At 50.9% G+C, this 25,072-nt stretch overlaps 1 protein-coding gene across 1 annotated transcript in view; it reads right to left on the bottom strand.

The window, feature by feature from the left end:
* Nucleotides 1-25,072, bottom strand: part of LOC136296096 (hydrocephalus-inducing protein homolog) — a 71,921-nt gene that overhangs the window by 42,264 nt on the left and 4,585 nt on the right. The window contains 10 exon segments of the mRNA XM_066194919.1: nucleotides 8,817-8,884; nucleotides 11,468-11,691; nucleotides 12,870-12,988; nucleotides 14,231-14,330; nucleotides 15,140-15,240; nucleotides 15,618-15,793; nucleotides 17,506-17,710; nucleotides 19,013-19,134; nucleotides 22,481-22,680; nucleotides 24,105-24,239. Coding sequence (XP_066051016.1) covers nucleotides 8,817-8,884; nucleotides 11,468-11,691; nucleotides 12,870-12,988; nucleotides 14,231-14,330; nucleotides 15,140-15,240; nucleotides 15,618-15,793; nucleotides 17,506-17,710; nucleotides 19,013-19,134; nucleotides 22,481-22,680; nucleotides 24,105-24,239 — 1,450 coding nt within the window.

Raw genomic sequence — 25,072 nt, 5'->3', positions numbered from 1 at the left:
AATATCCATTTAGGCACCAGTTATGTCGTGACTCCTGGTGGGAATACCCTGGTAGCATGAAAGCGTGATTGGAGTTTAGCTCTTTATTATCTGAACTACAGATTACTGAGAAGCTGCAAGAGGAATTAGTCGTCACTTAGTTCCCTTTAACACTGATTCCAGACTGCAGCCTTGAAAATGCCTGCTCTTAGCCCTGCTCAACACTGTGTCTTGGTTTAGGAAGACAGGTATCTGCTAGGTAAAATTACAATCAGAGGCTCTTTGGCAAAGATTTGGGAAATAGGAATAGCAGTTCTTTACTAGTATGTAATACAAAGCAAACAAACACAAAAAAAACTCCCCCCCCCACCAAACAACTACAGCATTAATGACAAACGACAACAGTACCAAGAACCTTGAGGGCTTTGTTTCACAAAACCCAGGGCAGTTTGTTTTCGGTGTCCCTGCAGGATCCTCAGAGCACCAAGCTGGAACAGTGGAAAAGTCCCGGGCTGGTCGCTGGGATGGCAGGGTGTCCCGGCAGGCAGGGGCAGGATGTCCCGGCAGGGCAGGGGGTGCAGGGTCACGCTGCAGCAAGAGGAGCAGCGCCGAAGAAAGCCGAAGGAGAGGCAGGGCCTGGACCAGCTCCCCGCGGGTGGCTGGGAAAACTCCGGATTCAGGCCGAACCGGTGATAGTAGATTTCCCAGGACTGGATCCCTTTGGCCACAGTGAAAACTCCTCCAGCCAGCAACAGCCGTTCTCCCCTCCGCATGCTTTTCGGCAGCTGAGCTCCTCCAGGAGCGGCAGACACGCGTCTCCCCGAACGCGGAAGCAGAAAAGCACGCCGCTGCCTCAAGCTTTGTCTTTTACCTGCGTTATCTCCCCCTTCCACCTTTTGTCCACCTCTTTGTTTCAGTTAAGTACTCTCAAGTATCCAACACTTGATCTCCTTGGTAACTTGTGGGGAAAAAATTCTTTAGAGAAAGAAGGAACAAACCTAACCCCCAACATTATCCACCCCGAATTTTTTTCCCATACCAACATGTTACATTGAGTTTTAACTGTTAAAAATAGATATATATACATATGCAAATATGGATGCAGCCACATTGTCATGGGTAGTTCACCCCAAAACAAGGTCCCCTTGAGGTATGCATCGGGTCTCTCCATCCTTTTGCATCACCCACCAGGTGCAACCTGGTCCCTGAGCGAAGACAACCCCACGGATGGGATTGTCTTTGCTGGAGGCAGGATTAATCCAAACAGTTTTTCCCAGCATACCTCTCATGTGTACCACTGGAACCTTATCTCCGTCTGTCTTTTGCAAGGGCTCAGATTGGGCAGGACCTGCTCGGTTGGTGGAACCTCGAGTGTTCACCAACCAGGTGGCCTTTGCTAAATTAGTATCCCAATTCTTAAAGGTTCCCCCACCCAGTGCCTTCAAGGTAGTTTTAAGCAGGCCATTGCACCGTTCAACTTTCCCGGCCGCTGGTGCATGATAAGGAATATGGTACACCCACTCAATGCCATGTTCTCTAGCCCAGGTGCTTATAAGACTATTCTTGAAATGAGTCCCATTGTCCGACTCGATTCTCTCAGGGGTGCCATGTCTCCACAGGACTTGTTTTTCCAGGCCCAGGATGGTGTTCCGGGCAGTAGCATGAGGCACAGGGTAGGTCTCCAACCATCCAGTGGTGGCTTCCACTATGGTTAGCACATAACGCTTGCCCTGGCGGGTTTGGGGAAGGGTGATGTAGTCAATCTGCCAGGCTTCCCCATATTTATATTTGGACCACCGCCCACCATACCATAAGGGCTTCACCCGCTTGGCTTGCTTGATTGCAGCACATGTCTCACAGTCATGGATAACCTGAGAAATACTGTCCATGGTTAAATCCACCCCTCGGTCTCGGGCCCACTTATAGGTGGCATCTCTGCCCTGATGACCCGAGGCATCATGGGCCCATCAGGCTAGGAACAACTCTCCCTTGTGTTGCCAATCTAAATCTATCTTTGACACTTCTATCTTGGCAGCCTGATCTACCTGCTTGTTGTTTTGATGTTCTTCATTAGCCCGACTCTTGGGAACATGGGCATCTACATGGCGGACTTTCACAGGCAGCTTCTCTAAACGAGTGGCAACGTCCTTCCATTCATCAGCAGCCCAGATTGGTTTTCCTCTACGCTGCCAGTTGGCCTTTTTCCACCTTTCCAGCCAGCCCCACAGAGCATTGGCTACCATCCACGAATCAGTGTAGAGGTAGAGCTTTGGCCACTTCTCTCTTTCAGCAATGTCAAGGGCTAATTGAACAGCTTTGAGTTCAGCAAGCTGACTTGATCCCCCTTCTCCTTCAGTGGCTTCTGCAACCTGTCGTGTGGGGCTCCATACGGCTGCTTTCCACTTACGGTTCATTCCCACGATGCGACAGGAACCGTCAGTGAAGAGAGCGTAGTGTGTTTCTTCTGCTGGCAGTTGGTTGTACGGAGGAGCTTCTTCAGCCCGTGTCACTTGTTCCTGCTCCTCTTCGTCCGTGAGACCGAAGTTTTCTCCTTCCGGCCAGTTTGTAATTATCTCCAAAATCCCAGGGCGATTTGGGTTTCCAATACGGGCACGCTGTGTGATGAGGGCAGTCCATTTGCTCCATGTGGCATCGGTGGCATGGTGCGTGGAGGGAGCCTTTCCTTTAAACATCCACCCCAGCACTGGTAGTCGGGGTGCCAAGAGGAGTTGTGCTTCTGTGCCAATCACTTCTGAGGTGGCTTGAACTCCTTCATAGGCGGCCAAGATCTCCTTCTCTGTGGGAGTGTAGTTGGCTTCAGATCCTCTGTAACTTCGACTCCAGAATCCCAGTGGTCGGCCTCGGGTCTCCCCTGGCACCTTCTGCCAAAGGCTCCAGGACAAACCGTTGTTCCCGGCTGCAGAATAAAGCACATTCTTCACATCTGGTCCCGTCCTGACTGGGCCAAGGGCTACTGCATGAGCAATCTCCTGCTTGATCTGGGCAAAGGCTTGTTGCTGTTCAGGGCCCCAGTGGAAATTGTTTTTCTTGCGGGTAACCAGGTAGAGAGGGCTCACGATCTGACTGTACTCAGGAATGTGCATCCTCCAAAAACCTATGGCTCCTAGGAAAGCTTGTGTTTCCTTTTTGCTGGTCGGTGGAGACATTGCTGTGATCTTATCAATGACCTCAGTGGGGATCTGCCGCCGTCCATCTTGCCACTTTACTCCCAGGAACTGGATCTCTCTGGCAGGTCCCTTGACTTTGCTCTTCTTGATGGCAAACCCGGCTTTCAGCAAAATCTGGATGATCCTCTCTCCTTTCTCGAACACTTCAGCTGCAGTCTTTCCCCACACAATGATGTCATCAATGTACTGTAGATGTTCCGGAGCCTCACCTTTCTCCAGTGCAGCCTGGATCAGCCCATGGCAGATGGTGGGGCTGTGTTTCCACCCCTGGGGCAGCCGGTTCCAGGTGTACTGCACGCCCCTCCAGGTGAAAGCAAACTGAGGCCTGCATTCTGCAGCCAGAGGAATGGAGAAAAATGCATTGGCAATGTCAATAGTGGCATACCACCTCGCTGCCTTGGACTCCAGCTCGTACTGAAGTTCCAGCATGTCCGGCACAGCAGCGCTCAGCGGTGGAGTCACTTCATTCAATGCACGATAGTCCACAGTCAGTCTCCATTCTCCATCAGACTTGCGCACAGGCCAGATGGGGCTGTTGAAGGGTGAGTGGGTTTTGCTGACCACCCCTTGGCTCTCCAGCTCACGGATCATCTTGTGGATGGGGATCACGGCGTCCCGATTTGTCCGATACTGCCGACGGTGCACTGTCGAGGTGGCAACAGGTACTTGTTGTTCTTCTACCTTCAGGAGTCCCACTGCAGATGGGTTCTCTGATAGTCCCGGCAAGGTGTTCAACTGCTTAATGTTCTCTGTCTCCACAGCAGCTATTCCAAAAGCCCATCTGAGTCCTTTAGGGTCTTTATAATATCCATTCCTGAGGAAGTCTATGCCCAGAATACATGGAGCCTCTGGGCCGGTCACAATCGGAAGTTTCTGCCACTCCTTCCCGGTCAGGCTCACCTCGGCTTCAACCAGAGTCAGTTCCTGTGATCCCCCCGTCACCCCGGCAATGGAAATCGGTTCTGCCCCCACATGTCCTGATGGCATTAGAGTACACTGCGACCCAGTATCTACTAAAGCTTCATATTTTTGTGGCTCTGATGTGCCAGGCCATCGAATCCACACAGTCCAAAAAACCCGATTTTCCCGTGCCTCTTCCTGGCTAGAGGCAGGGCCCCTCTAGCACTGGTTATTATTCCCTTCTTGGACGTACATGGTAGAGGTTCCTTCGAGGGAATCTGACACAGCATTCCCACCTCCGTAATACCTGGCAGCTTGCTCATGGGAGGCTGAGGCTACCTTCATTCTAGTGGAACTCCCTCTGTTAGCGTTTCTCTCCTTGAGCTCACGTACCCGTGCTGCCAGGACAGAAGTAGGTTTCCCATGCCACGCTCCCATGTCCTCCCCATGGTCCCGCAGATAAAACCACAGGTCAGCTCGAGGGGTGTACCCTCTCTCTCTCGCTGGGGGATGTTGGGCTCTGATTCTGGGGCCTGTGACTCGCACCGGTGCTACATGGGAACTGTTCCTTCTCATCTCCTCTCTTATTTCCCTCATCTCCTCTTTGAGTTCTTTCACCACCGCAGAGACATGAGCCTGCATTGGGCCACTGATCATACTTTCATAATTTCTGAGCTTGTTGGCAATAGAACCCACTGTCTCTCGGTTATCCTCGGCATTAATTGTTGCGATGAATGTGGCGTATTGGGATGGTCCATGAGTTGCCAGATTCCACAACATGTGCCCTGTGCATTTAACCTTGTCAGGGTCATTATCATGCTGTCCGGTCCTCCCAAAAAGTACTTCCAATACTGCCACTTCTCTCAACTGTTGGATTCCTTCCTCAAGGGTCTTCCATCGCATTCTATTGTTGTGCTCTTGCATTCTGTCTCTGTGGACAAATCTCTCTCTCACACTCATTAGAAGTCGTTTCCAAAGGGAAAGGGGCCCTTGCTCTCTTACAAATACCTGATTTATACCTGAGTCCTGGGTCAAGGGTCCCAAATTCCTTGCTTCAGCACTATCCAGTTGCACACCTGTACCCATAAGGTCCCAGACTCGGAGTAGCCAGGCTGTATAAGCCTCACGTCCTCGTCGTGCAATATCTTTTTGCAGATTACGTAGACTTTCATATGTCAGGGACTCAGTGATGATCTCAACCTGTGGCTCTTCTGTGGGCTGTGAGGACCCTCCTTTCTTACCCTTAATATCAGGATCTGACGATTTCACTTTACACTTCCTTGTTTCCACAGGGGCGACTGCTGCTGGCTGTGGCTGCCCTTGTGGTTCAGCTGGAACCTGGACAGTTGTAACATCTGTGGGTTCCACTGCTGCACCATCAGTCTCTGCCTTCTCGGGGCAGGGGGAGGGTTTTTCATGAGCTGGGGAAATGTACTCCTTCAGCATTTGGCCTATCTCTTTTACCAGAACCTCAACCCAATCCGGGTGGGTCCTTTCTGAGGCAGGCTGTGGGGCAGAGTCAGGCTCTGGGGTATCATCCCTATTCTGTGGGGTAGGTATCAGGGTGGTTATCCAGGTCAATCTTCCCTTATCTCTGAATGCTAAACAGAATACGCATATTAGCAGCACCAGCCATTGTATGATATCATTAGCATTCAGAGAGGATTTAAACCCTTCAAAAACTGGTGGGGCAGACCCAAAGAGATGGGTAAAGGGTTGGGAAAAAGAAACTTCCCCCGGTGTCATTTCCTCACAGTAGGTACCATTGTTAAAGTAACTCCAAAAACACACAGTTAGTGTACGATAGCCCTGAATCCATGTGCCTGCCTTCCAGAGGAAATTAAAAATCCATGAGTTCTTCACCTTATTAAGCCATAAAATAAACTGGATGACAGTCACAGTAGCCTTAGTTATAGGGCCCATGTTTAGATAAGGGCCTGCAAATGGAAGGAATACAGCCACAACCACATGCCACCCAAACCAGGCTAAATTAGACCACATGATGCAGCCTAATGAGGTTTTTATATCCAACGCACACAAAGAAAGTACTAGGTTAGTTAAGAACTGCTATTTCTCTTCCCTTTTCTTTTCTCAGTGCCCTCAAGCCCCACGTTGGGCGCCAAAATTTGTCTTGGTTTAGGAAGACAGGTATCTGCTAGGTAAAATTACAATCAGAGGCTCTTTGGCAAAGATTTGGGAAATAGGAATAGCAGTTCTTTACTAGTATGTAATACAAAGCAAACAAACACAAAAAAATCTCCCCCCCCCACCAAACAACTACAGCATTAATGACAAACGACAACAGTACCAAGAACCTTGAGGGCTTTGTTTCACAAAACCCAGGGCAGTTTGTTTTCGGTGTCCCTGCAGGATCCTCAGAGCACCAAGCTGGAACAGTGGAAAAGTCCCGGGCTGGTCGCTGGGATGGCAGGGTGTCCCGGCAGGCAGGGGCAGGATGTCCCGGCAGGGCAGGGGGTGCAGGGTCACGCTGCAGCAAGAGGAGCAGCGCCGAAGAAAGCCGAAGGAGAGGCAGGGCCTGGACCAGCTCCCCGCGGGTGGCTGGGAAAACTCCGGATTCAGGCCAAACCGGTGATAGTAGATTTCCCAGGACTGGATCCCTTTGGCCACAGTGAAAACTCCTCCAGCCAGCAACAGCCGTTCTCCCCTCCGCATGCTTTTCGGCAGCTGAGCTCCTCCAGGAGCGGCAGACACGCGTCTCCCCGAACGCGGAAGCAGAAAAGCACGCCGCTGCCTCAAGCTTTGTCTTTTACCTGCGTTATCTCCCCCTTCCACCTTTTGTCCACCTCTTTGTTTCAGTTAAGTACTCTCAAGTATCCAACACTTGATCTCCTTGGTAACTTGTGGGGAAAAAATTCTTTAGAGAAAGAAGGAACAAACCTAACCCCCAACACACTGCAAGCTTCTCTCTTTCTGATGGGGAGAAGCTCCCTCACCTGCCCCAAACCAGCACCAGTTATTTCTCCCTGATGACTGTGCACCCAGACCGAGCATTTCCTCTGAAAATTCAAACTGTAAAATTCCCTGTTAAGTCTGCCAACACTCCTACCCTTTTCAAGATACATAAAGAGTGAGTCGCCATTGAGAAGAAGCTACAGCAGAAGAAAGTGAGGATGGAATCAGGAACTAGAACGTGATGCAAAGCACCCTAATGCAGTTTCTCTCTGCAGAATTCTTAAGGCGTCTTTTGGTTTGGGCCAAACAGACTGGGCATGTGACAGCTCAGAGCCCACTCAGCTGGAGGCAAACCCGAGCCTTGACCCAACAAGCGGGGACATCGCACCCATACTACTCACTGTGACTGCTGCCTGCAAGGGTTTACCCCACCTTAACTCTGAGATTTGCTTTCCATATTGGAAAGCCAGAGATAGTGCCACGCATGGTGGGGATGTCCTGCAGAGCCCGGACACCAGCCACAACCCGCTCTGCAGTGGACTGGCTGGCCAGCTCTGTGGGGAGGAGACTTCTCCCCAGGCCTGCTCACCAAGAGTCATTTGAACACAGGTGGGGGAAAAAAACAACTGCAGGCGCAGCCCAGAGCTTCTCTGTGCCCATCAACAGTAATCACTGCCGGCTCCAGCAGGGACTCCAGCAGGGAGGCAAGAGAAGCACAAAAGGGACAAACACAGATGTCAAAACCTCAAATGAGACTGAGGTCACCACATGCAGACAACAGTCAACAACAGTTAAAAAGAAGCAAAGATACAACAGCTGCCTTCAGCTGAAGAGACCTTAGGAATGCGTTTCTACCTGTTGCCTTTCTTGTTTCATTTATTCAAAAGGCAACTTAACCAGTGCCTCAGTGGTGATGCAGGGTGGCGAAGAAGCAGATCAGGAGAGGCAATTAGTTTTCTTAAAACGTTCAACAACTTCATTGTTATGAGTTTAGGTTTCGTAGTGAATTTTGGCCTCAGTCTGGGAAGGGAAATACAGGGGGTTTGGGGTGGTCTCGGCTGTGCGGGTGGGCTTTTCCATCCGGGGCTCTTTGGGAGCTGTGCCGTGATGCCGCGGGCGGTTGTGAAGTCGGAGCCGAGGTTTGCAGGGGGCAGACCTTTCCGTCCTTCCGCCGGGGCTCGGGAAGGTCGGCAGCGTGCTGCTGCGGGACGTCGTGCGCTTGACGCTGGGCTCAGCACCGTGATCGAACCTGCCCGCCTTCCCCGCTTCTGCCTGCTCCCGATTGCCAGTGCCCAGATCTCCTGCTGCCCGTAGTTTGCAAAAGCAGCGATTTCCTCCTTCCCTCCCTGCCCGTGCCGGCTGGGAGGGAAATCACTGCCCTGCCAGAGCCCACCGCTCCTCCAGCCTGTGATCATAACCACACCAAAGGAGAAAACAGGACTCGGTGGGTTGGAAACTTCTGGCATTGCGTTGTCGTCTGTGCTGTCCGGATATACTCTAGTAACGAACTGCTATTCCTTTTCCATATTTTTGCCTGGAAGCCCTGTAATTTCAAAGGTACAGTAATTTGGAGAGAGGAGGGTCATCATTCCATTCCATGAAGATTGCCACCTTCCTTGGCAGAATCTGTCTTTTAAACCAGGACAGAGACACCAGAAAATACTTGCTCCTATTTGATCCCACAATGGCAAAATGCTACCTGAGGCACCTGCAGTTCACACCCTGAAGAGGCTGTTGTGGCAGAACATGAGCAGTGCTGGATGCTTTTACGTTCAAGTGCTCCATTTTGGAGCACACAGATCCCTCCCGCTGCGTCCCAGCGCAGGGAACACTCACCAAAGGAGATGTCACCGAAGTCGAGCTCATCGGTGTCGAAGTGTAAAGTCGGCCCAACGACACACCCCCTGCGATGACAGGGACACAGGAGGAAATGGCTGCGTTAAAGGGAATTGCAAAGCCTCCGGCTGTCGTGGCTTGGGGGCACAAAACCTGGTGTCAGGGGCATCGTGGGTTTCAAATCAACACACCACCATGTGCTCAGCACAGTGTCCATGTGCACAGGAGGCAGCTAAAGCCAAGAGGCCAGCAGCCCACAGCCACTGATGGGGCTTTGGACGCAGGGCAGGCAGGAAAAGCCCCCAAGTTGCCGGTGGTCCCATGAGGGACCCTGAACACCCACCCAGACGTGTCTCCGTGCCTCAGTTTCCCCATCTGTAATGGGATGGACATAAAGGTGTCCCCACAAACTTCTGTAACCAGCCTTTCCAGCCACAGGTTCCCTGCTTTGCTACTTGGCTGTAACTGGTCTTCCCATGGAGGAGCTTTCTCAGGAGATTTTGACCCACACAATCATTACAGACAGAGTTTTGAGACATGAAGCCAGGGGAGCCCCAAACATCCTCCAAAAAGAGCATTAACAGTTCTACACAGTGGACAGATGAATCCTAGAGGAAAGGACCAGCTTGTCACTAGTGCACCAGCTGGCACAGCCAGGAGCAATAGCTTAAACAACCAAACATGGGTGTCCTGAATCTACCACACCTCCTCCCCTGGCCTTGAACTCAGCAGACAGGCACTAAAAGTCACCAACATCCACTGAAGGCAGCACTTGAAGCTGCCCAACACGAGTTTATTTCATGGTTGACGCCAATCAATGCGCACCCTGCCTTTTGGTTAAAAGTCAAGGACCAGTGAACTGTGTCTTCTCCTGTGTTCACAGGACTGTCCCTGGCTCCGCTCTACACATCTCAACAAGAGACACCTTCTCTTGCTCAAGGAGAAAGCTGCTTATGGAATAACATCCCACGCATGATTGCGGCAGCGCGTGTCTTCTCACGCCTGGCTAGCCCCGACACGTCCCCACAGGATCTTAGTGGGATCTTTGCTGCCGACTCGCCCTGCCGCTTTGCTATGGTGGAGGAATGAAAGGCGGGACTCTCGGAGGCAACTGGAACTTCGGCTTTATTGATGCGAGGGGACCCTCGTCCTAAAGCCTGAGCCTCGGAGAGACCCAGAGCCTTGGGAGGCAGGGGGTTTCACACAGGAGGTGGAGACTCGGGGTGGGTACGCATACGCCAGTAGGGTAGGAGAGGAGCGGATTCATTAACATAATAGACAATGACAACGACCAGTAACCAAAAAGAGGCAGGGGAGGACCCTCCAATCAGCCAGTCACCTGGAAGCTCCTATCGAAGCTTCCAGACCTGGGGGACAGGCCCTAGGTGACTGACAGGGAGGGGGAATCTCCCGGAGGGATGACAGACAGCTACACAAGGCGGGAAAGGGTAGCCGACCAGGGACTGTAACTGGGGAGACAAGGAGAGGCAGAGGGAGGCAGAGGGGGAGACGGCAACATGAGGGAGTTTAAAAATAGAACAGTATAGAACTGGGGTACATTGAACCAAAGTACAGAAAATCAAGGGTACACCATACAACTGTAATACATTTAATGTAATAGAAAACTTCCGCACCACTACACATGACGAGTTTGGGGGAGGGACAGAGGAGAATCAATTATTTGATGGTGAAAGGTTCCCTCTTGATTTCCAAAATAAAAATAGCAGCACTTTTCCTCCAAAAGCAAAGCCAGTGTAATTGTTTCTCTACTATGGGCAGACCTAGTCAACACTTTTCTCCTGCTAAGTAATAAGTTTCATGTTCTTTTTAATCCATCTCCCTTATCTTATTGGTATAATCAACTGCAGATTGCTTTCATTTCTTTATTGCCTTGATCCAGTGCCTCCCAACAGCAGCAGCCTAGCTCCAAAGCTCCAGAGCAGCCAGCATCAGCTTTCCTGCTTACACTACGTTATCCTACCAGCACACGCCTCAGGCTAGCAGGGACAAGCCCTCATGCTGCTGTGGTCCTGAGGACTGAGCTCTGCCTCCCCCATCATCATCCCTTCTCCTTTCTGCAGGGCCAGGATTATGGGATGAAGCCCATGTCCTTGGGACGGTTCCTGCTGCACAGCTCCCTGTCTCCCACATCAGCCTTTTCCTGGCTGTGGAAAGGAGGTAGCAGAGCACTCTGCACAGGAGCTCGGAGCACAGCCTGTCTTCATGCATGGCCATGAGAGGTGAGCTGAGGCTGCTGCTGCCCGTTTGGGATGGATTATTAACAGAAGTTTTTCAAAACACTGCTGCTGGTGGAGAATCACCCAGGCTGGCCCATCTCCAAAGCCCTGGGGGCCTTGCTGGGTGTTCAGGGGGGACATCCCAGAGCAGCTACTGCCCAAAGCTGATCCATGCCACTGCCTGCCATGGCCCAAGGCAGAGGGACATCCCTGCAGGGAGGAGTCATTCCAGCTCCCGGGTACCACACAGGGCAGCAGGCACCCCCACACTAAGGCAATGCCAGGATCAGAGCAGAGATTAAGACCTCAGGAAACATCTTTTTTCTCTGCCCGACCCCAAAATGAGGTAGGTGGGGGATGTCCCAGAGACAGCTACAGATGTGCCCACCCAGAGTAAGCTCCCAGAGTCCTTACTCGATGGTCAGGATCACAGGCGTAGGAGATCCAGCCACACGGAACTGGAATGGTTCCTCAAACCGCCCCAACACGGCGGCATCCAAGGAGATCTGAATAGTCTGGATCCCACCTGGTGCAATGAGGCCCTCCTCGGGTACAAACTTGAAGCAGCAGCCCACTTCCGTGTTTGAAGGGATATAGGTGAAGGGAGCATCAAGAACTCCTTTGTTCATCAGTTTCACCTGCAGCAGCAAGAAAACAAAATGCAAGTACACGTGAAATCTTCCCTTCTTGGGAGTCATTTTCTAATGGCGCAATTAACACCCAGAAAAGGCAGAAGATGCTTTGTGCTGCTGGACGGCAGAAGTCAAAAAAATACAACAGGACAAGTTCTGCCTTTGGGTTTTCATGCGAAGCTCACATAACTCCACATAACTGGAGTCACCCTGGGGTTATCCCACGGACACAGAGCAGTCCACCTCTGGTCAGTATCACCAAGCTCATTCAGACCTGGCCCTGAGAGCAACGTGGGGTGATTGCAGCTGCGTAGTGAATCACCACAGAGCTGCTGCTGCCCCAGTCAGCACAGCTCCAGCAGTACCGTATCTACGCATTTACCTTTTCCCATACCGTGAAAACAATACACTGAGAAGGAGGCATCAACATCAAAATGTACAGACAGCGCCTTCTTTTGGTAAGAAAACTCAACGTGTCTTTCTCTTCCACAACCAAACTTCTGAAAGTGTCTGGCATGATGTAGTGCCTCGTTTTCTGCCTCTTTCAGTTGCTCTCTCTTTTTTTTTGCAAACTTGACCCCCAACAGGGGGGAGGCAAATAGGTAGAAAAATCTTTTGCTTTATTCCCAGGAACACTTTTCTCTTTCTAGAGCCAGAGATGCACCAAGCCTGAAGTGTGGTGAGGGATTGGACAGCAAGGGAAAGAATCCTCAAGCCCTTTGCAAGGGCCTGCACTGAGCCAGGAGGCTGGATGGCTTTCCTGTGACTTCCAGGAATGAGCAGGAGACACTTGACTAAAAATTGTTTGCGGTGGACTGAAGCTCAAATGTAGCCAGCTTGTCCCAGCTGCTTCCGAACAGCCCAGTACAAAGGTGCCTTGTGTCTGGTGCTGCCACAAAAGCCTCTGAACAGCTTTTTGACCCAGCGTTGGGTCAAAAGGGGTTGTTTTGCAGGAAGCCTCCCAGCTGATCCCTATGGAAGGCTGCCCAAAAGAAGGGAGTGGGGCTTCATGAACAACAGACACATTTTTCTGGAACACCCCCTTCCCCCCCGCGCCCAGATTTGACCGGTACATCAGATATTCCCTGCTCACAACTGCCCAGGTTGCCAGGAATTCCACAGGTCCACCAGGCTTGCTGCTGCCTCAGGAGCCATCAGGATCCATCCCAACCCCTGGTGCTCACCTCATGGGTGTGGGCGGTTTTGACAAAAACTTCCCCAAGGTTCAGGGTATCACAGCTGAGTTCAACCAAGGGTCCGCGGCCTTCCCCTCTGAGGCGCAGGGCCAGCCTGCTCTCACGGCCTGGGGAGAGATGTCCATTTCAGTACAATAATTCCCTCTGTTCTACTGGATTTTCCAGGCTGCCTCAATGCTAGACCCTGATTCTGAGCTGCATGCAACCAGCTCTTGATGCTGCAGCAGAAGATATGGACCCTTCTCTTCCCTCAGGAGATATCCCCTGGGGCTGACTTGCAATTTCTAACCCATTCCTTGGGCTGGTTTCCAATTTTAGCCACCAGTTTGCTGAGTTTAAAACATCTCTGGTGTCCTGTAGCGACAGGCCAAGGAGTGACAGGTATAAATTGAAAGAAAGGAAATTTAGGTTAGATATTGAGAAGAATTTTTTTACTGTGAGGTGGTGAGACACTGGAGTAGGTTCCCCAGGGGAGTTGTGGAGGTTCCAGCCCTGAAAGTGTTGAAAGCCAGGCTGGATGGGGCTTGGAGCTACCTGGTCTAGTGGGAGGTGTCCCTGCCCATGGCAGGGGCCTTGGCACTAGACAGTCTTTGAGGTCCGTTCCATCCTTAACATACTATGACTCTAGGGTTTCCTCCCCATGCACTTAGAGGAGCTTTGAAATCCATTCAGTGAAGGCACAAAGCTCACGAAGACTTTGGCAATTGCTACCTGGCAAACTGCCAGGCAACAACTGCCAAACCACCTGGCCCAGCAGCACAGGACTGCTGTCCTCCACTTCTGACACTCGGCACTGTGTTCTGTTTGCACAGACTGAGAGCTGCAAGGTGACAATTCCCACACAGGGAGAGAAGCAGGTGCTGGCCAAGGGTGGTCCTTCTACCAACACCCTGGGCTCAGCGGGGCTCCGCCCCTGCTGGCCTGGTGGTGTCTGGAGGTGATCCAGGCTCAGGGAGCACATTTCTAACTCAGTTCCGACTGCCTGATGGTGGATCCACGTCAAATGGACCCATCCTGGAGGTCAGTGGTCTAGAGGGGCTTAGTGCTTGTTCACTAAAGCTGTTCTGCTCTGTAGCTCCTTGGCCTTTGAGGAAATGCTGGCAAAGCCGTGCCATGAAAAGATCTCCCTGCACTGCCTGGGTTGTTCTGGGATCAGCAATCCAGACACAGGTGTTCCGAGCCCTGGCCTTGCATGGGAGACTCCCTGGAAGCTGCAGGGACACTGGGGATGTGCCAGCACTGCCCTGCTGACCAGGAACTCTTCCCAGCAGTTACATGGGAGCCCAGTGGGCTCGGGCTTGCTCCATGGCTTCACTGTGGGTGAGAGAAGCAGGGCAAAGGAGCTGTACCTGAGATGTCACAGTAGGCCACACTCTGATACTTCAGTGCTTCCAGGGGTTTAAAGGTCACCTTGATTTCAGCTGAACAACGTGGCCCAATCTCTCCCTCCTGAAACAGAAAGAGACAGAAAAAGATTTATCTTCAAACTTCACACTTCTTGTTTTCAACCACTCCTCTAAGCCTTTCTTTAGAGCATCAGTGATGAGCGAACAACATAAGGAGCCCAAGGAAACACTCTAAACCCAGCTCAACACACCACTGGGCGCTCTCAATGCTCAGCTGATCAGCCCCCACTCTCCACAATGTTCCTGCTGCTCTGACACAAGCTCCTGGTCACATCATGCTGCAGTCAGCTACAGTGGTACCTAACTGCCATTGTGCACTGGTGGCTCTTGGCCTTAGATGGGCCATAGGAGTAACCAAGAACACGATCCCCTTCCTTGGAAAGAAAAATATTAGTTTAACCTTTTTTCAAAGAAAGCAGAGGTTGGGATTATTCTAGGATTTACTCCAGGATGAGAAGGGATTTTGCACTGTGCAGACACCAGGCATTCATCATCTCTCACAATGCCAATACTCAGAATCAGGGCTCTGGCTGATGGGAGGACATGGGCGTTTGCTTGCATAAACAGAAAAAGAAAAGGTTTACTGTCCCCGTGTGCAAGAGAACTCAAAATGCCCATTATAACCTCCCACCCTTGTGTCCAGGCTCACAGATGACACTGGGAGACTCACAAACAGTGCGAGTCGTGGTTAGAGGAAGGGACAGGCATTTCTACGATTAACCTTGGGCTGAATTTGGCCTCCTTTTCCCAGCGAACCCTTGCATGCTTCAGGTCAATCCGTGAACTGGCACTGCTCCAACACCCTCCGCTGAACCCCACGCAGCAGCACGTGTCGGGGGAGCCCCTACCTACAAAAACTGCTCCCTGTGGACACTTCAAGGACACGGAGTGCCCTGAGCTCGAGCCCTGGCAGTAGAGCTCAGCTTTGTCAGGCTCCCAGCCCTGCCTTGAGCCTGCAGGGCAGAAATACTTTCAGCAGTGAGCTCTGCAGCCACACCAGAAACTCCATGTCCTCCCTCTCAGCTCACCGAGCCAGCTGAGGACCTGCTGAGTGACCGCACCCGGGGGAAGGGGCGGGGGTAGGGTGGGCGGGAGGAGGAAGAGGAGGAGGAGGAGGAGAAAGAAGAGGAGGAGGAGGGGGAGGAGGAGGAGGAAGAGGAGGAGGAGGAGAAGGAGGAGAAGGAGGAGAAGGAGGAGAAGGAAGAGGAGGAGGACGAGGAGAAGGAGTAGGAAGAGAAGGAAGAGAAGGAAGAGAAGGAAGAGAAGGAAGAGAAGGAAGAGGAGGAAAATGAGGTTCTCAGCTATCACTTACCATTGGCTCAATGAAAACAAAAGTCATTGGAGAACAGCAGGGGGTCTTCTTGCACCTTTGCCTTCTCCTCCTGGACCTTTTGGCTCAGGAGGGCGGTGCGATTTTCACAAAAGCCCTTCACCTTCTTTATTTTTTTCTCCTCCATGAAGTCTTCCATCCAGACCTTTGGTGGTGGCTCCAGCAAATCACACTGCCTGCAGCCACAGGGAGAGAAAAAGCCAGCAGGTCATTTAATATATTTGCAGAGAGAAGCGGAAGTGTGGGAGAGCAAAGCGCTTGGGGAGGAGCGGCAGCTCCCCAGCAAGGGCTGACCCCAAGCCACGAGGGTCCCAATTGGATCAGAAGATAACTTGTTGTGCACTAGCTCAGCAGGTAGCTTTACTCCACACTTGCAAGCTCAGGAGAGCTTTGGAAAGCCAGCATCCCTCAAGAGAGTCTCCTGCCTCAAAGCCTCTGCCAAAACTGAGGGAGAATCCACCAGCCACCTCAGCTGGCTTTTCCTACCACTGAGCTGCTCGGGGGAAGCAGATAAAGATCATGGAGCACCCACTGCAGGACTTCCCTGGGAAAGGGAGACGAAGCTGGGTTGTGGTTACGTGTTACCAGCATCGCTCTTTGCTTCTTCCATTTTGGACCTGCCCTGTTCCCTACTCTGCCTTTCACAAGAGCATCCCAGAGCACTTCCAAAGGAAATTGATGAATTCAGGCACCGCATCCCTTCAGTGACATCCAAGGTTTTATATGCATGAAAACAGAGGCTGTGAGAGGGGAAGGGACTTCGTGGTGCAGGAGGGAGAGAGCAAACTCCTGGAGAGATCATCTTTTCAGGATCCAGAGCTTTTTGGGTCCCATCCCAGTGCATGGTAGTAGAATAGCCAGAGAGGGAAAGGATCCTGCACTAGCTCCTCTCATAAAAAAAAGTCCTCTCTGCTCTGAGATCTCAAAAGCATCTCTGACAGCAGGAGAGTAGGCCTTAGAGCTAACACCATCCCTAAGACTGGAAGTAAGGAAAAACAAAATGTCCTGGTGACAGGCTAGGACACAAACTGGCATGAAAATAAATGTAATTGGAAAAAAGTATTACGAAGAAAAGAAGGGTAGTGGTAGTAAGTGAATCCCTTCTAAGGGGAAATGAGGGCCCTGTATATCGAGCGGATCCGTTCCACAGGGAAGCCTGCTGCCTCCCTGGGATCCAGGTACTGGATATCACCAGGAGATTCCCTAAGAACTAAAAGAACTTCATCTGTTCACCACTGTCTGGGGGTACAGTGACTGTGAAATAACAGAGTTTTCAACATTCAGTGAAACAAGGAGGGGCATCAACAAAACTTACACTCTGGTCTTCTGGAAGGCAGCCTTCGGCCTGTTCAAGAGACTGTTTTGGAGAGGACCTTGGGAAACAGCCTTTACAAACAAAGGGGTACAGGAAGGATGGACATACTTCAAGAAAGAAGTCTTGAAGGCACAGGAACAGACTGTCCCTGTGTGCTGAAAGATGAGCTGACAGGGAAGACAACGAGCCTGGATGGGCAAGGAGATTTGGAAGGAACTAAGGGGAAAAAAGAGGGCGTATCGCCTTTGCAAAGAGGGGCTGGCAACTCAGGAAACGTTTAGGGATGTTGCCAGGTCATGTAGGAAGAAGATTAGGGAGGCAAAAGCCCAATTAGAACTTGAGGAAATCCAGTCATTGCAATCAACCTTTCCTTCCCAAAATGCCATCCTTGGTTGGAGTATAAATGGAACTGGATTGCTGTGCTGAGCTCCTGCAGCCCAGGGACACACACCCTAAGGCCAGGGATGGTTTACTTGGCCTAAACCATTCAAAATCACCAACACCCCCCTGAGGCCATGCATTAGTTTCAGTCTTGGGCCATGTATCTCACTGAAACGTATCTTTCAAACCAACCTCCTCTTCTCTTCATTGTCGGCTTCCTCAGTAGGAAACATCTTCCACTGGAAGTGGGCTGTGATGTTACTCCTGTTTCTGATGAACATGCTTGTGTGGCTTGATGTGGTGATGAAAGTCTTCTCAACCTTCATGGAATATGTGCTCAATCCAATGTTGACATCTGCAGCTTCTGCGCGAAGGAATGTGAAGAAACTTTCTTCACCTGGAACAAAGCAGAGTCTTTGCTCAGCTAGCTCAGTTGCTGATGGAAGCACAAGGAACAAAGCAAACCACAGGTCACGGAAGAAAGTGTCATAGCTTTTAAATGTATTAGCAGTTCCATGGATCAGTACATTTAGCACGTCCTGACAGCTCTGTGTGTACGGCGTGAGGATGTCCTGGGCACCTCCTTAACCACCTTATTTCCAAGGTGTTTGTAGAGATTTGGCCCCAAGGTGACAGTATGTACAGTGGGATTTGTCAGATGTGCTCAGGTGACCCACTCAGACCACTGGGATTTCTGCATCAAAGTCCTTCAGGTGACACTGAGGAGCCCTGGTCAATCCTGGCTTGCCGAGGTCTCCCCTGCGCATCCCACGAGACTCCTGCCCCTCCTGATCCCTTGGATCCCTTGTTGCTGACAAGCAAATACGCCTGGGGGCATGTGGGCAGAAAAAGGAGACCCAGAGGAACAGGTGAAGTGACAGCCCACAGCAGGAGGGGACACAGGAGAGGAAACACAACCAGCCTGGCTTTGCAATATGACAAACCACTACAAAATGAACACCATAAAAATCATCATCATCGTCATCTTCCTGTCCAAACCCACAGCCCCATCAGTCTTGAAATATTTCATATTGTCCTGATCTCAAAAACCAAGATGGAGCATTTCAGGTTAAATACAAAAGGACAAGAAAAGATTAATAAGTACAGAGCAGCTTCTATATGAAGTCTGAATGGGATTCCTCAGTCTAGAAATCAAATGGGAGATGTGAGAGGTTTGCAACAGCATGAACGGCCTGGGAAATGGGGACGAGGAAAAATTTGTCTTGATTTGTCACCATACAGGAACTTGAGGGCCTGAAGATGTTATTAGGCAAAAACTGCATGGATGTGTAGAGGGCAACATAGTAAAAGGGTCTGTGACAAGCCAGTGGAGAAGCGGCATACAGGACAGAGGTGTGCAAGAAATACACTGCATTGGAGAGAGTCTGATGGAGACCTCGCAGCTCACATACAGCACTGCCCAGGAGTAAAATAAAACTTCACCCAGGCGTAGCCACACAGTAGTGGAGAATCAGGGTTCCTCCTTCCTCCACTCTGCAACACCCAGCAAAACAGAATTCCAAAAATCTCAGCCCTGTTAGAGGGGATCCACTTTTTCAACCATTTAAACACCAGCTATTTCAGTTTTCTTTGGGGCAGAGCTGGAACAGAGGAGGTACATCTAGAGGGAATTGAGGGGGATGAACAGGGAGTGATGGTGGAGAACTGTCCTGTGTCCCGTGCGTTGCCCAGCACTCACCTGTGCAGCGCGCCACCAGGGACCCAAAATGGTCACCGCTCGTCAGCGGGTGAAATCCCACTGTCACCTGCATGGTGTGACCAGGGCCCAGAATTCCTTCGGCTGGAACCACGGAGAAAGGACTGCAACACAAAGAGAGAGATCAGGACTTGGGGGGACATCTGGCCATGACATTCCTTCTGCAGTGCAGGTCACTTCAGCTCACTTGGGCAAGCAGGGAGCAAACAAACTACAGCCAAGACAGACAGAACAGCCAGGATCAGAAACAGCTACTGACCCACTTCTGAGGAGATCCAGCCCTCAGAAGATCCTGTGGGATAAAACGACCTAATCCCCCCCATACTCTGCATCCAGCCTTCTGACTGCCAGCAATCCCATCAGAGAATGGTTTGTGAAAAGCACAGAGAGAGTTAAGAGCTATCTGCATGCATAACTTGACGCTGACTGCCTCAGGAATTTCTCTTTTCCTGCTACCTATAAACCTCCTCTCAAGAGATGCAAATGTTAGGGCACTACCTCTCTTGTGAGATTACAGCCTAGGAATCAGACAGGGAGAAGGAACTTTCCCTTGAAGACCACGGAATAATTACTGTTGAATTTGCAGCGTGGCTCTTTGGTTTATTTTACCTTGAAAAGATCCTGAATTAGCACATTTTATCAGCATTTCAATGAAAGCTGCTCTACAAAAAGGAGCAATCAAAACTCTGAAAGAGTGCAAATGCAGATTAGAGCAATACAGTGACATGGAAACAAGACCCAAAAGGAGGATGCCATTTACAATCTGAAGGATCCAATCCCAGCCATATGAAGCACCATTAGCAGGAGCACATCGAGGAGGCAGAACAGGAGGGTTTTGTGTATTTACCAGCAGTGCAATCTGGGACCCTGGGTTGTCATCCAGGCTGGTAACTGTTTGCTTGGCTCACCAGACAAACTCTGCGCAATGTGTTGGAAATAATTACGCAAATGTCTTGGTGCACTTTGGATGTAACAGGAGCAATTAGGATTGGTCACCAGGTGAACAGTTCTTGCCTGACAAACACAAGACTCCGTGCTTTGATGCTCAGGGACAGCTCAGGTGAAATGTGCTTCTGCCCAGAAGTTGCTGGGCTTTGTGCTCTTCCACAGCCCCACTGAGGAAACAAAAGTTCCTCAGTGCTTTGCTGGTGGTCAATCTGTGCACAGAAAGGGTGTTCTGGGGAGTTTGGTGCTGAACTTATCACACACAAAAGTATAGAGAACATCTGGCAAGCTGAATTTCATTCATGTCAGTAGTGACAGCTGATGAACTTGCTTCAGGTTCTGCTCACTAAGGACCTATTGCTGCAGTTATGGGCCTGACCTGCTCCATTACCACTAGTGAGAACATCACTAGTGGCTGATGGAGAAGCCTTGGGCCAGCAATGTTTATGTGCTGGATGTGAGACTTTGGGGAGAGAGGAGGAAAGACAAGGCCCCAGCAGCCCCGGAGCCCGATTACTGTACGAGCTCCCACATCTGCCCCGAGGGTGAGCCAGCACTGCTGCAGGTCTCTGCTGGGGCTTGGGGGATCGGTGCCTGGTGTGGGCAAGGCACAGGATTTTTTTCTTATTGTTTTGTCAGGAATTTTGCCAGAAAGAGAAGCTGCCAGTTAAGGGAGTCCCTGGCCACACTTCAGCACTCCCTTCCCTTCCCTTCCCTTCCCTTCCCTTCCCTTCCCTTCCCTTCCCTTCCCTTCCCTTCCCTTCCCTTCCCTTCCCTTCCCTTCCCTTCCCTTCCCTTCCCTTCCCTTCCCTTCCCTTCCCTTCCCTTCCCTTCCCTTCCCTTCCCTTCCCTTCCCTTCCCTTCCCTTCCCTTCCCTTCCCTTCCCTTCCCTTCCCTTCCCTTCCCTTCCCTTCCCTTCCCTTCCCTTCCCTTCCCTTCCCTTCCCTTCCCTTCCCTTCCCTTCCCTTTCCACTCCTGCCCCATGTTACATACTCCTGTCCTCAGATGGCAGGATGCGAATAACACTCCTGGGAGTGACTTCAGGCGTTGCATGAGAAAGAAGATATCTTCTTATTTTCAAATTACCAGGAGAAGAGGATCCAGCCAAGTTTCAGTTGTCAGGGCTGAAAAACTGAGTGCAAATCAGCCCTTGCATCTCCTACATCCCACCCCAGGCTGTACCCACCAGACTCCCCTGTTCCTGCTGGAGCAGTCATCTCTCATATAGACCTGGCTCCCCAAGACCCAAGGACACAAGCTCTACAGTTAAACTTAACTCCTCTGAATTTCAGTCAACATCACTAAGCTGTTCCCTGAGCCCAGAGATAGGAAGGACTGTGAAGGAGACATCCCTGACGCTATAATAACCAAATGAAAACCACTGCCAAGAGATGGGGCTGGCAGGATAAATTTTGGCCTTTTATGGCTTGATTAGAGCAATATAGTGAGTTAATTGTCAGCTGTTCCTTAAGATAGTTCTCATCCTGTTAGATCTACCCTTTCAATGAATCACTACTGCACCCGACAGGCAGAAAAGATAAGGTCATGGAGGGGTTTTAATAGGTCGTCTTCGGCTTTTTAACTAGTCCATTTGTATGTTTGTTTCCTTGTATGGCATCTAAAGACAACTCCAGATCTCCCAATGGCCCCTTGCAATCCCCGGACACTGGTCTTGCTTTGAGCAGTGTATTTGCTCAGACAATTTCCAGAGGTCCCCTCTAGAAAAAGTTATTCTACCTTCTTTTATCTTTTAAAGCAGCCCAATTGCTTTTCACACATTCACTAAATGTCTCATGTTTCTAATACGCCTGTGCATATACCTATGGGCATGTGGTGTATTGATAGGCATTAGAAGAGCTTGACATTTATGAAAGTTCCCAATGAAGAATTCATGATCTTTTGGCAAACATTTAACACAAACCAAAATGAAAAAACAGCAGAAACACAGGAACTTCAGAGTATATAAAAAGAGATCTCAATGAAAGGGGGCACGACCTTATTCAGAGATTTAAAGCACGTGTTTGAAATTTTAAACCGGCTTTCAAAGGTTCATCGTGGAACAGAAGAGGGGACTGATGCCCTCAGCTGACAAGGGAAATCAGATCAGCTTTAAGTAACAGGAACTGCACCGGCTGCCTGCAACACAGCTCATGTTGGGCATCTGATGCAGGCACCACTGGAAAGCCATGTGCCTGTGTCCTCCCAGAGAATGGGTCTGTTTGGCTGACAGTGGTGAGTACCCATTTCAGAAGCTGCTTGTGCTCAGGAGGGCGCAAGCCAGCAACTAACATGTTCCAGCACCCCCCGGGAAATCTGGGGCAGAGAAAGCTCAAAGGCTGCATCCTGCTAAGAACACCGAAAGCAAGAGCAGATGCCATCCATCCTGCCCATTTGCAGCCGGCGACGCAGGGCAGCAGCTCCCATGCTCTGGTTCCTTTTGTTGTTCTTTCCCAACTCTGTTATCCCCCAAAGGTGTTTTGCACAAGGACAGATGAGCTGCCTCACCTCTCAGTGCTCAGCTGGTAATGAGCTGCCACACTACCAGAATTCTCAATCAGCAGACTCTTGCGGGTGCTGCCTTTGACAGGACACTTTGAGAAGTCCAGCTCGTCGGGGAAGTTCAGGATAGCTCGGGCAGGGATGGCCCGAATTGGCACAACTATCCTTTCCTCTCCACTGACGCAGACGAGCTCATGGGAATAAACCTGCAGGAAAAGAAACTGTCTCAGCACAGGTCATTTGGTGCCATCTCCATGGCAGAAGAAAAGCCATTTCCTATATCCCTTCAAGGGTATCAATTTACCTATTCCACCCCAAAATGAACAATAAGTTCTACTAATATCTCACATTTTAAAGGCAGCAGTGCACTTTGCAAAACCTATCTCAGTGGCATTAAGCTCTTGTGTCACTTGGGTCATACAGACAAGTGCCCAGGGCCACCATAATTTTTACTCTCAATTTTAATGATGTTAAATAATTCCTAAGTCCCTTCTAAGGAACATGGAGCTAGGGAACACAGGACATTCCTCCTTAGGTTACTATATTCCCACTGATTGAGAATAGGACAAAGTGTTAAACTGAATCTAAGCAGCAAAAGGAAACTGAGAGAACAGCTGCACCCAAAGAGATCCTGGACCTCTGGCCTGGTGTAGAAATATCTGTTTGCTCAGAACTCCCCTCTAACTTTGCCTCTCCAACCAAGTCACGAGAAGAACAGTGCTAAGAGGTAGCAGGATGCTGTTGCAAAGAGCCTCTCGTTGTTTCCCTGCAAGGCCTCCTCCCTTCCATGCCATGTCCTAAACCCCTCTGTATGAACGAGCCTCCAGATCACAGCGCTGAGAGCAGACTTGCCAGGGCCTCGGCACTGGTGTTCAAACTTGCACGCAAAAGCACAATTGGCATGGAATGGGCGCCAGCTGACAGAGCAGCCACAGTGACAGGCATGAAGACAGAGCCGCAGCAGTGTCGCTGCCACCGGCTCTGGGCCCACAGGTCTGCCTGCCTGCAGGCTGTACCTGCCCTACACGAGCTCTTTCAGGCAGGTGTCCAAGTCCCCTGCAGCTCACCAAGCTCCTGCTGACTAAGGGCACCTAGAGCTCAGTGTGCCTGTGCCAGGCTGGGCCCACGGGCACAGCACATCCTCTGCCCTGGCCTTGCAGCCGTATCATGGTCAGCTGTGCTCTGGGACAGCACAGCCGCAAGGCTGGAGAACAGAGGGTGTGAAAAAGCACCGTCCTTGCTCCAGCCCCGGGTGAGGCAGGGAAGCTGTTGCCCGTCAGGAAGGCGGAAAGCTCTCTGACCTCTTTGTTCCTCTAGTACTTTGCAGAATAACGAAACCCCTTCCACTATACCTAGAGATGGCCAGACATCTATCAACACCCCTCTACCGTTTGCCTACTGTTCCCTGGGCATCTTTCTTCCCTTGGGAATGCTCAGAGGAATGTGCAGCGAGGGGAAGCAGGGCCTGTCAGGCCTGGGTGCAGGGCCTGACAGCACATGCCAAGCTGGGACTGGCTGCAGGCTGCCTGCCCACGGCCTGGAGCCAAGCTCACAGCATGGGCTGTACCCAGAGTGCAGGGACAACAATGGCTTTGGAGATAATTCTGTGTTTTGGCTCCTCCAGTCTCACCTTGTTCTCGTCAGGAGTGAAGTGGACGTGCACATCGGTAATGACGCCTCCTGGCACGGCACGGCATGCATCACTGGGGCCCGCCAGCTGGAAGTAAGGTGAGCTCTCCATGGAGACCTGCACCCCCTGAAGATTCTGCAGGAAAGACATGGAACCATGATTTTGCCACTTGAGGAAACAGGACAAGAGGAGACCTGCCCATGCCCTGGTGACGTCCTTCCTTGACCCCTTTTCCAAAGCCCTTTCAGCTGTGGAGGTACAGGCACAGAATTCCCAAGGGTGAACTTGAATCCCTTCTGTCTGGCTCCAGCATTTTGGCCAGGGGCAGTAGGGCAGTGCCTGGTGGGAAGGAAGGGCCGAGCAGGTCAGCACCAGCAGGATGGAGACAGAGCTCCTGAACCAAATCATCTGCATATTCAACAGGGCCAAAAACCTGCTGGCTTCTGCCTGCACACAGCTATGCAGTCGTGTTCCACAGAGGGTTTGTGCTACCTGAAAGCATAACAGCACATTATCCTGGGGGAAGGAAGAAATTCCTTTCTAGCAGGTCAGCTTTGGATAGGGCAGTTCTGGGGGATACAGTCATGCAGGCAGAGCAGCAAGAGAGGAGACCAAACACTGTGGCCTTACTGGGAACAAAAGCAAACCTGAAAAGCAAAAGAAGGAACACAGCAATCCCTAAAAAAAGGAGACGACAAAGAGAATTTAAAGGGCCAGTAAAGCAGCAAGGAAGAATCATCAACTGATTACAGCAATCACCTCCCCAAAAGTGATGGAAACACAGACAGGCTGTGCCTACTGACTGTGGGCTTCAAAGGCCTTTTCCTCCTGGAGAAACGTTGTAATTCTTTAGGGGAATGGTCTCTCGCCTTTTGACCCTTCGGGAATTTCCTCCCTACATGTCCACATCTAATTGGCTGAATGCCAGGACCCTCCCAAAATAGGAGACTAGATAAGACCCCTGGATT

Source organism: Chamaea fasciata, unplaced genomic scaffold, assembly GCF_029207755.1.
Source record: "Chamaea fasciata isolate MVZ Bird 193981 ecotype frontalis unplaced genomic scaffold, bChaFas1.0.hap1 SCAF_12, whole genome shotgun sequence".
NCBI lineage: Eukaryota > Metazoa > Chordata > Aves > Passeriformes > Sylviidae > Chamaea > Chamaea fasciata.
The sequence above is the reverse complement of the archived record's forward strand: the minus strand, read 5'-3'. Positions and strand labels throughout refer to the sequence as shown.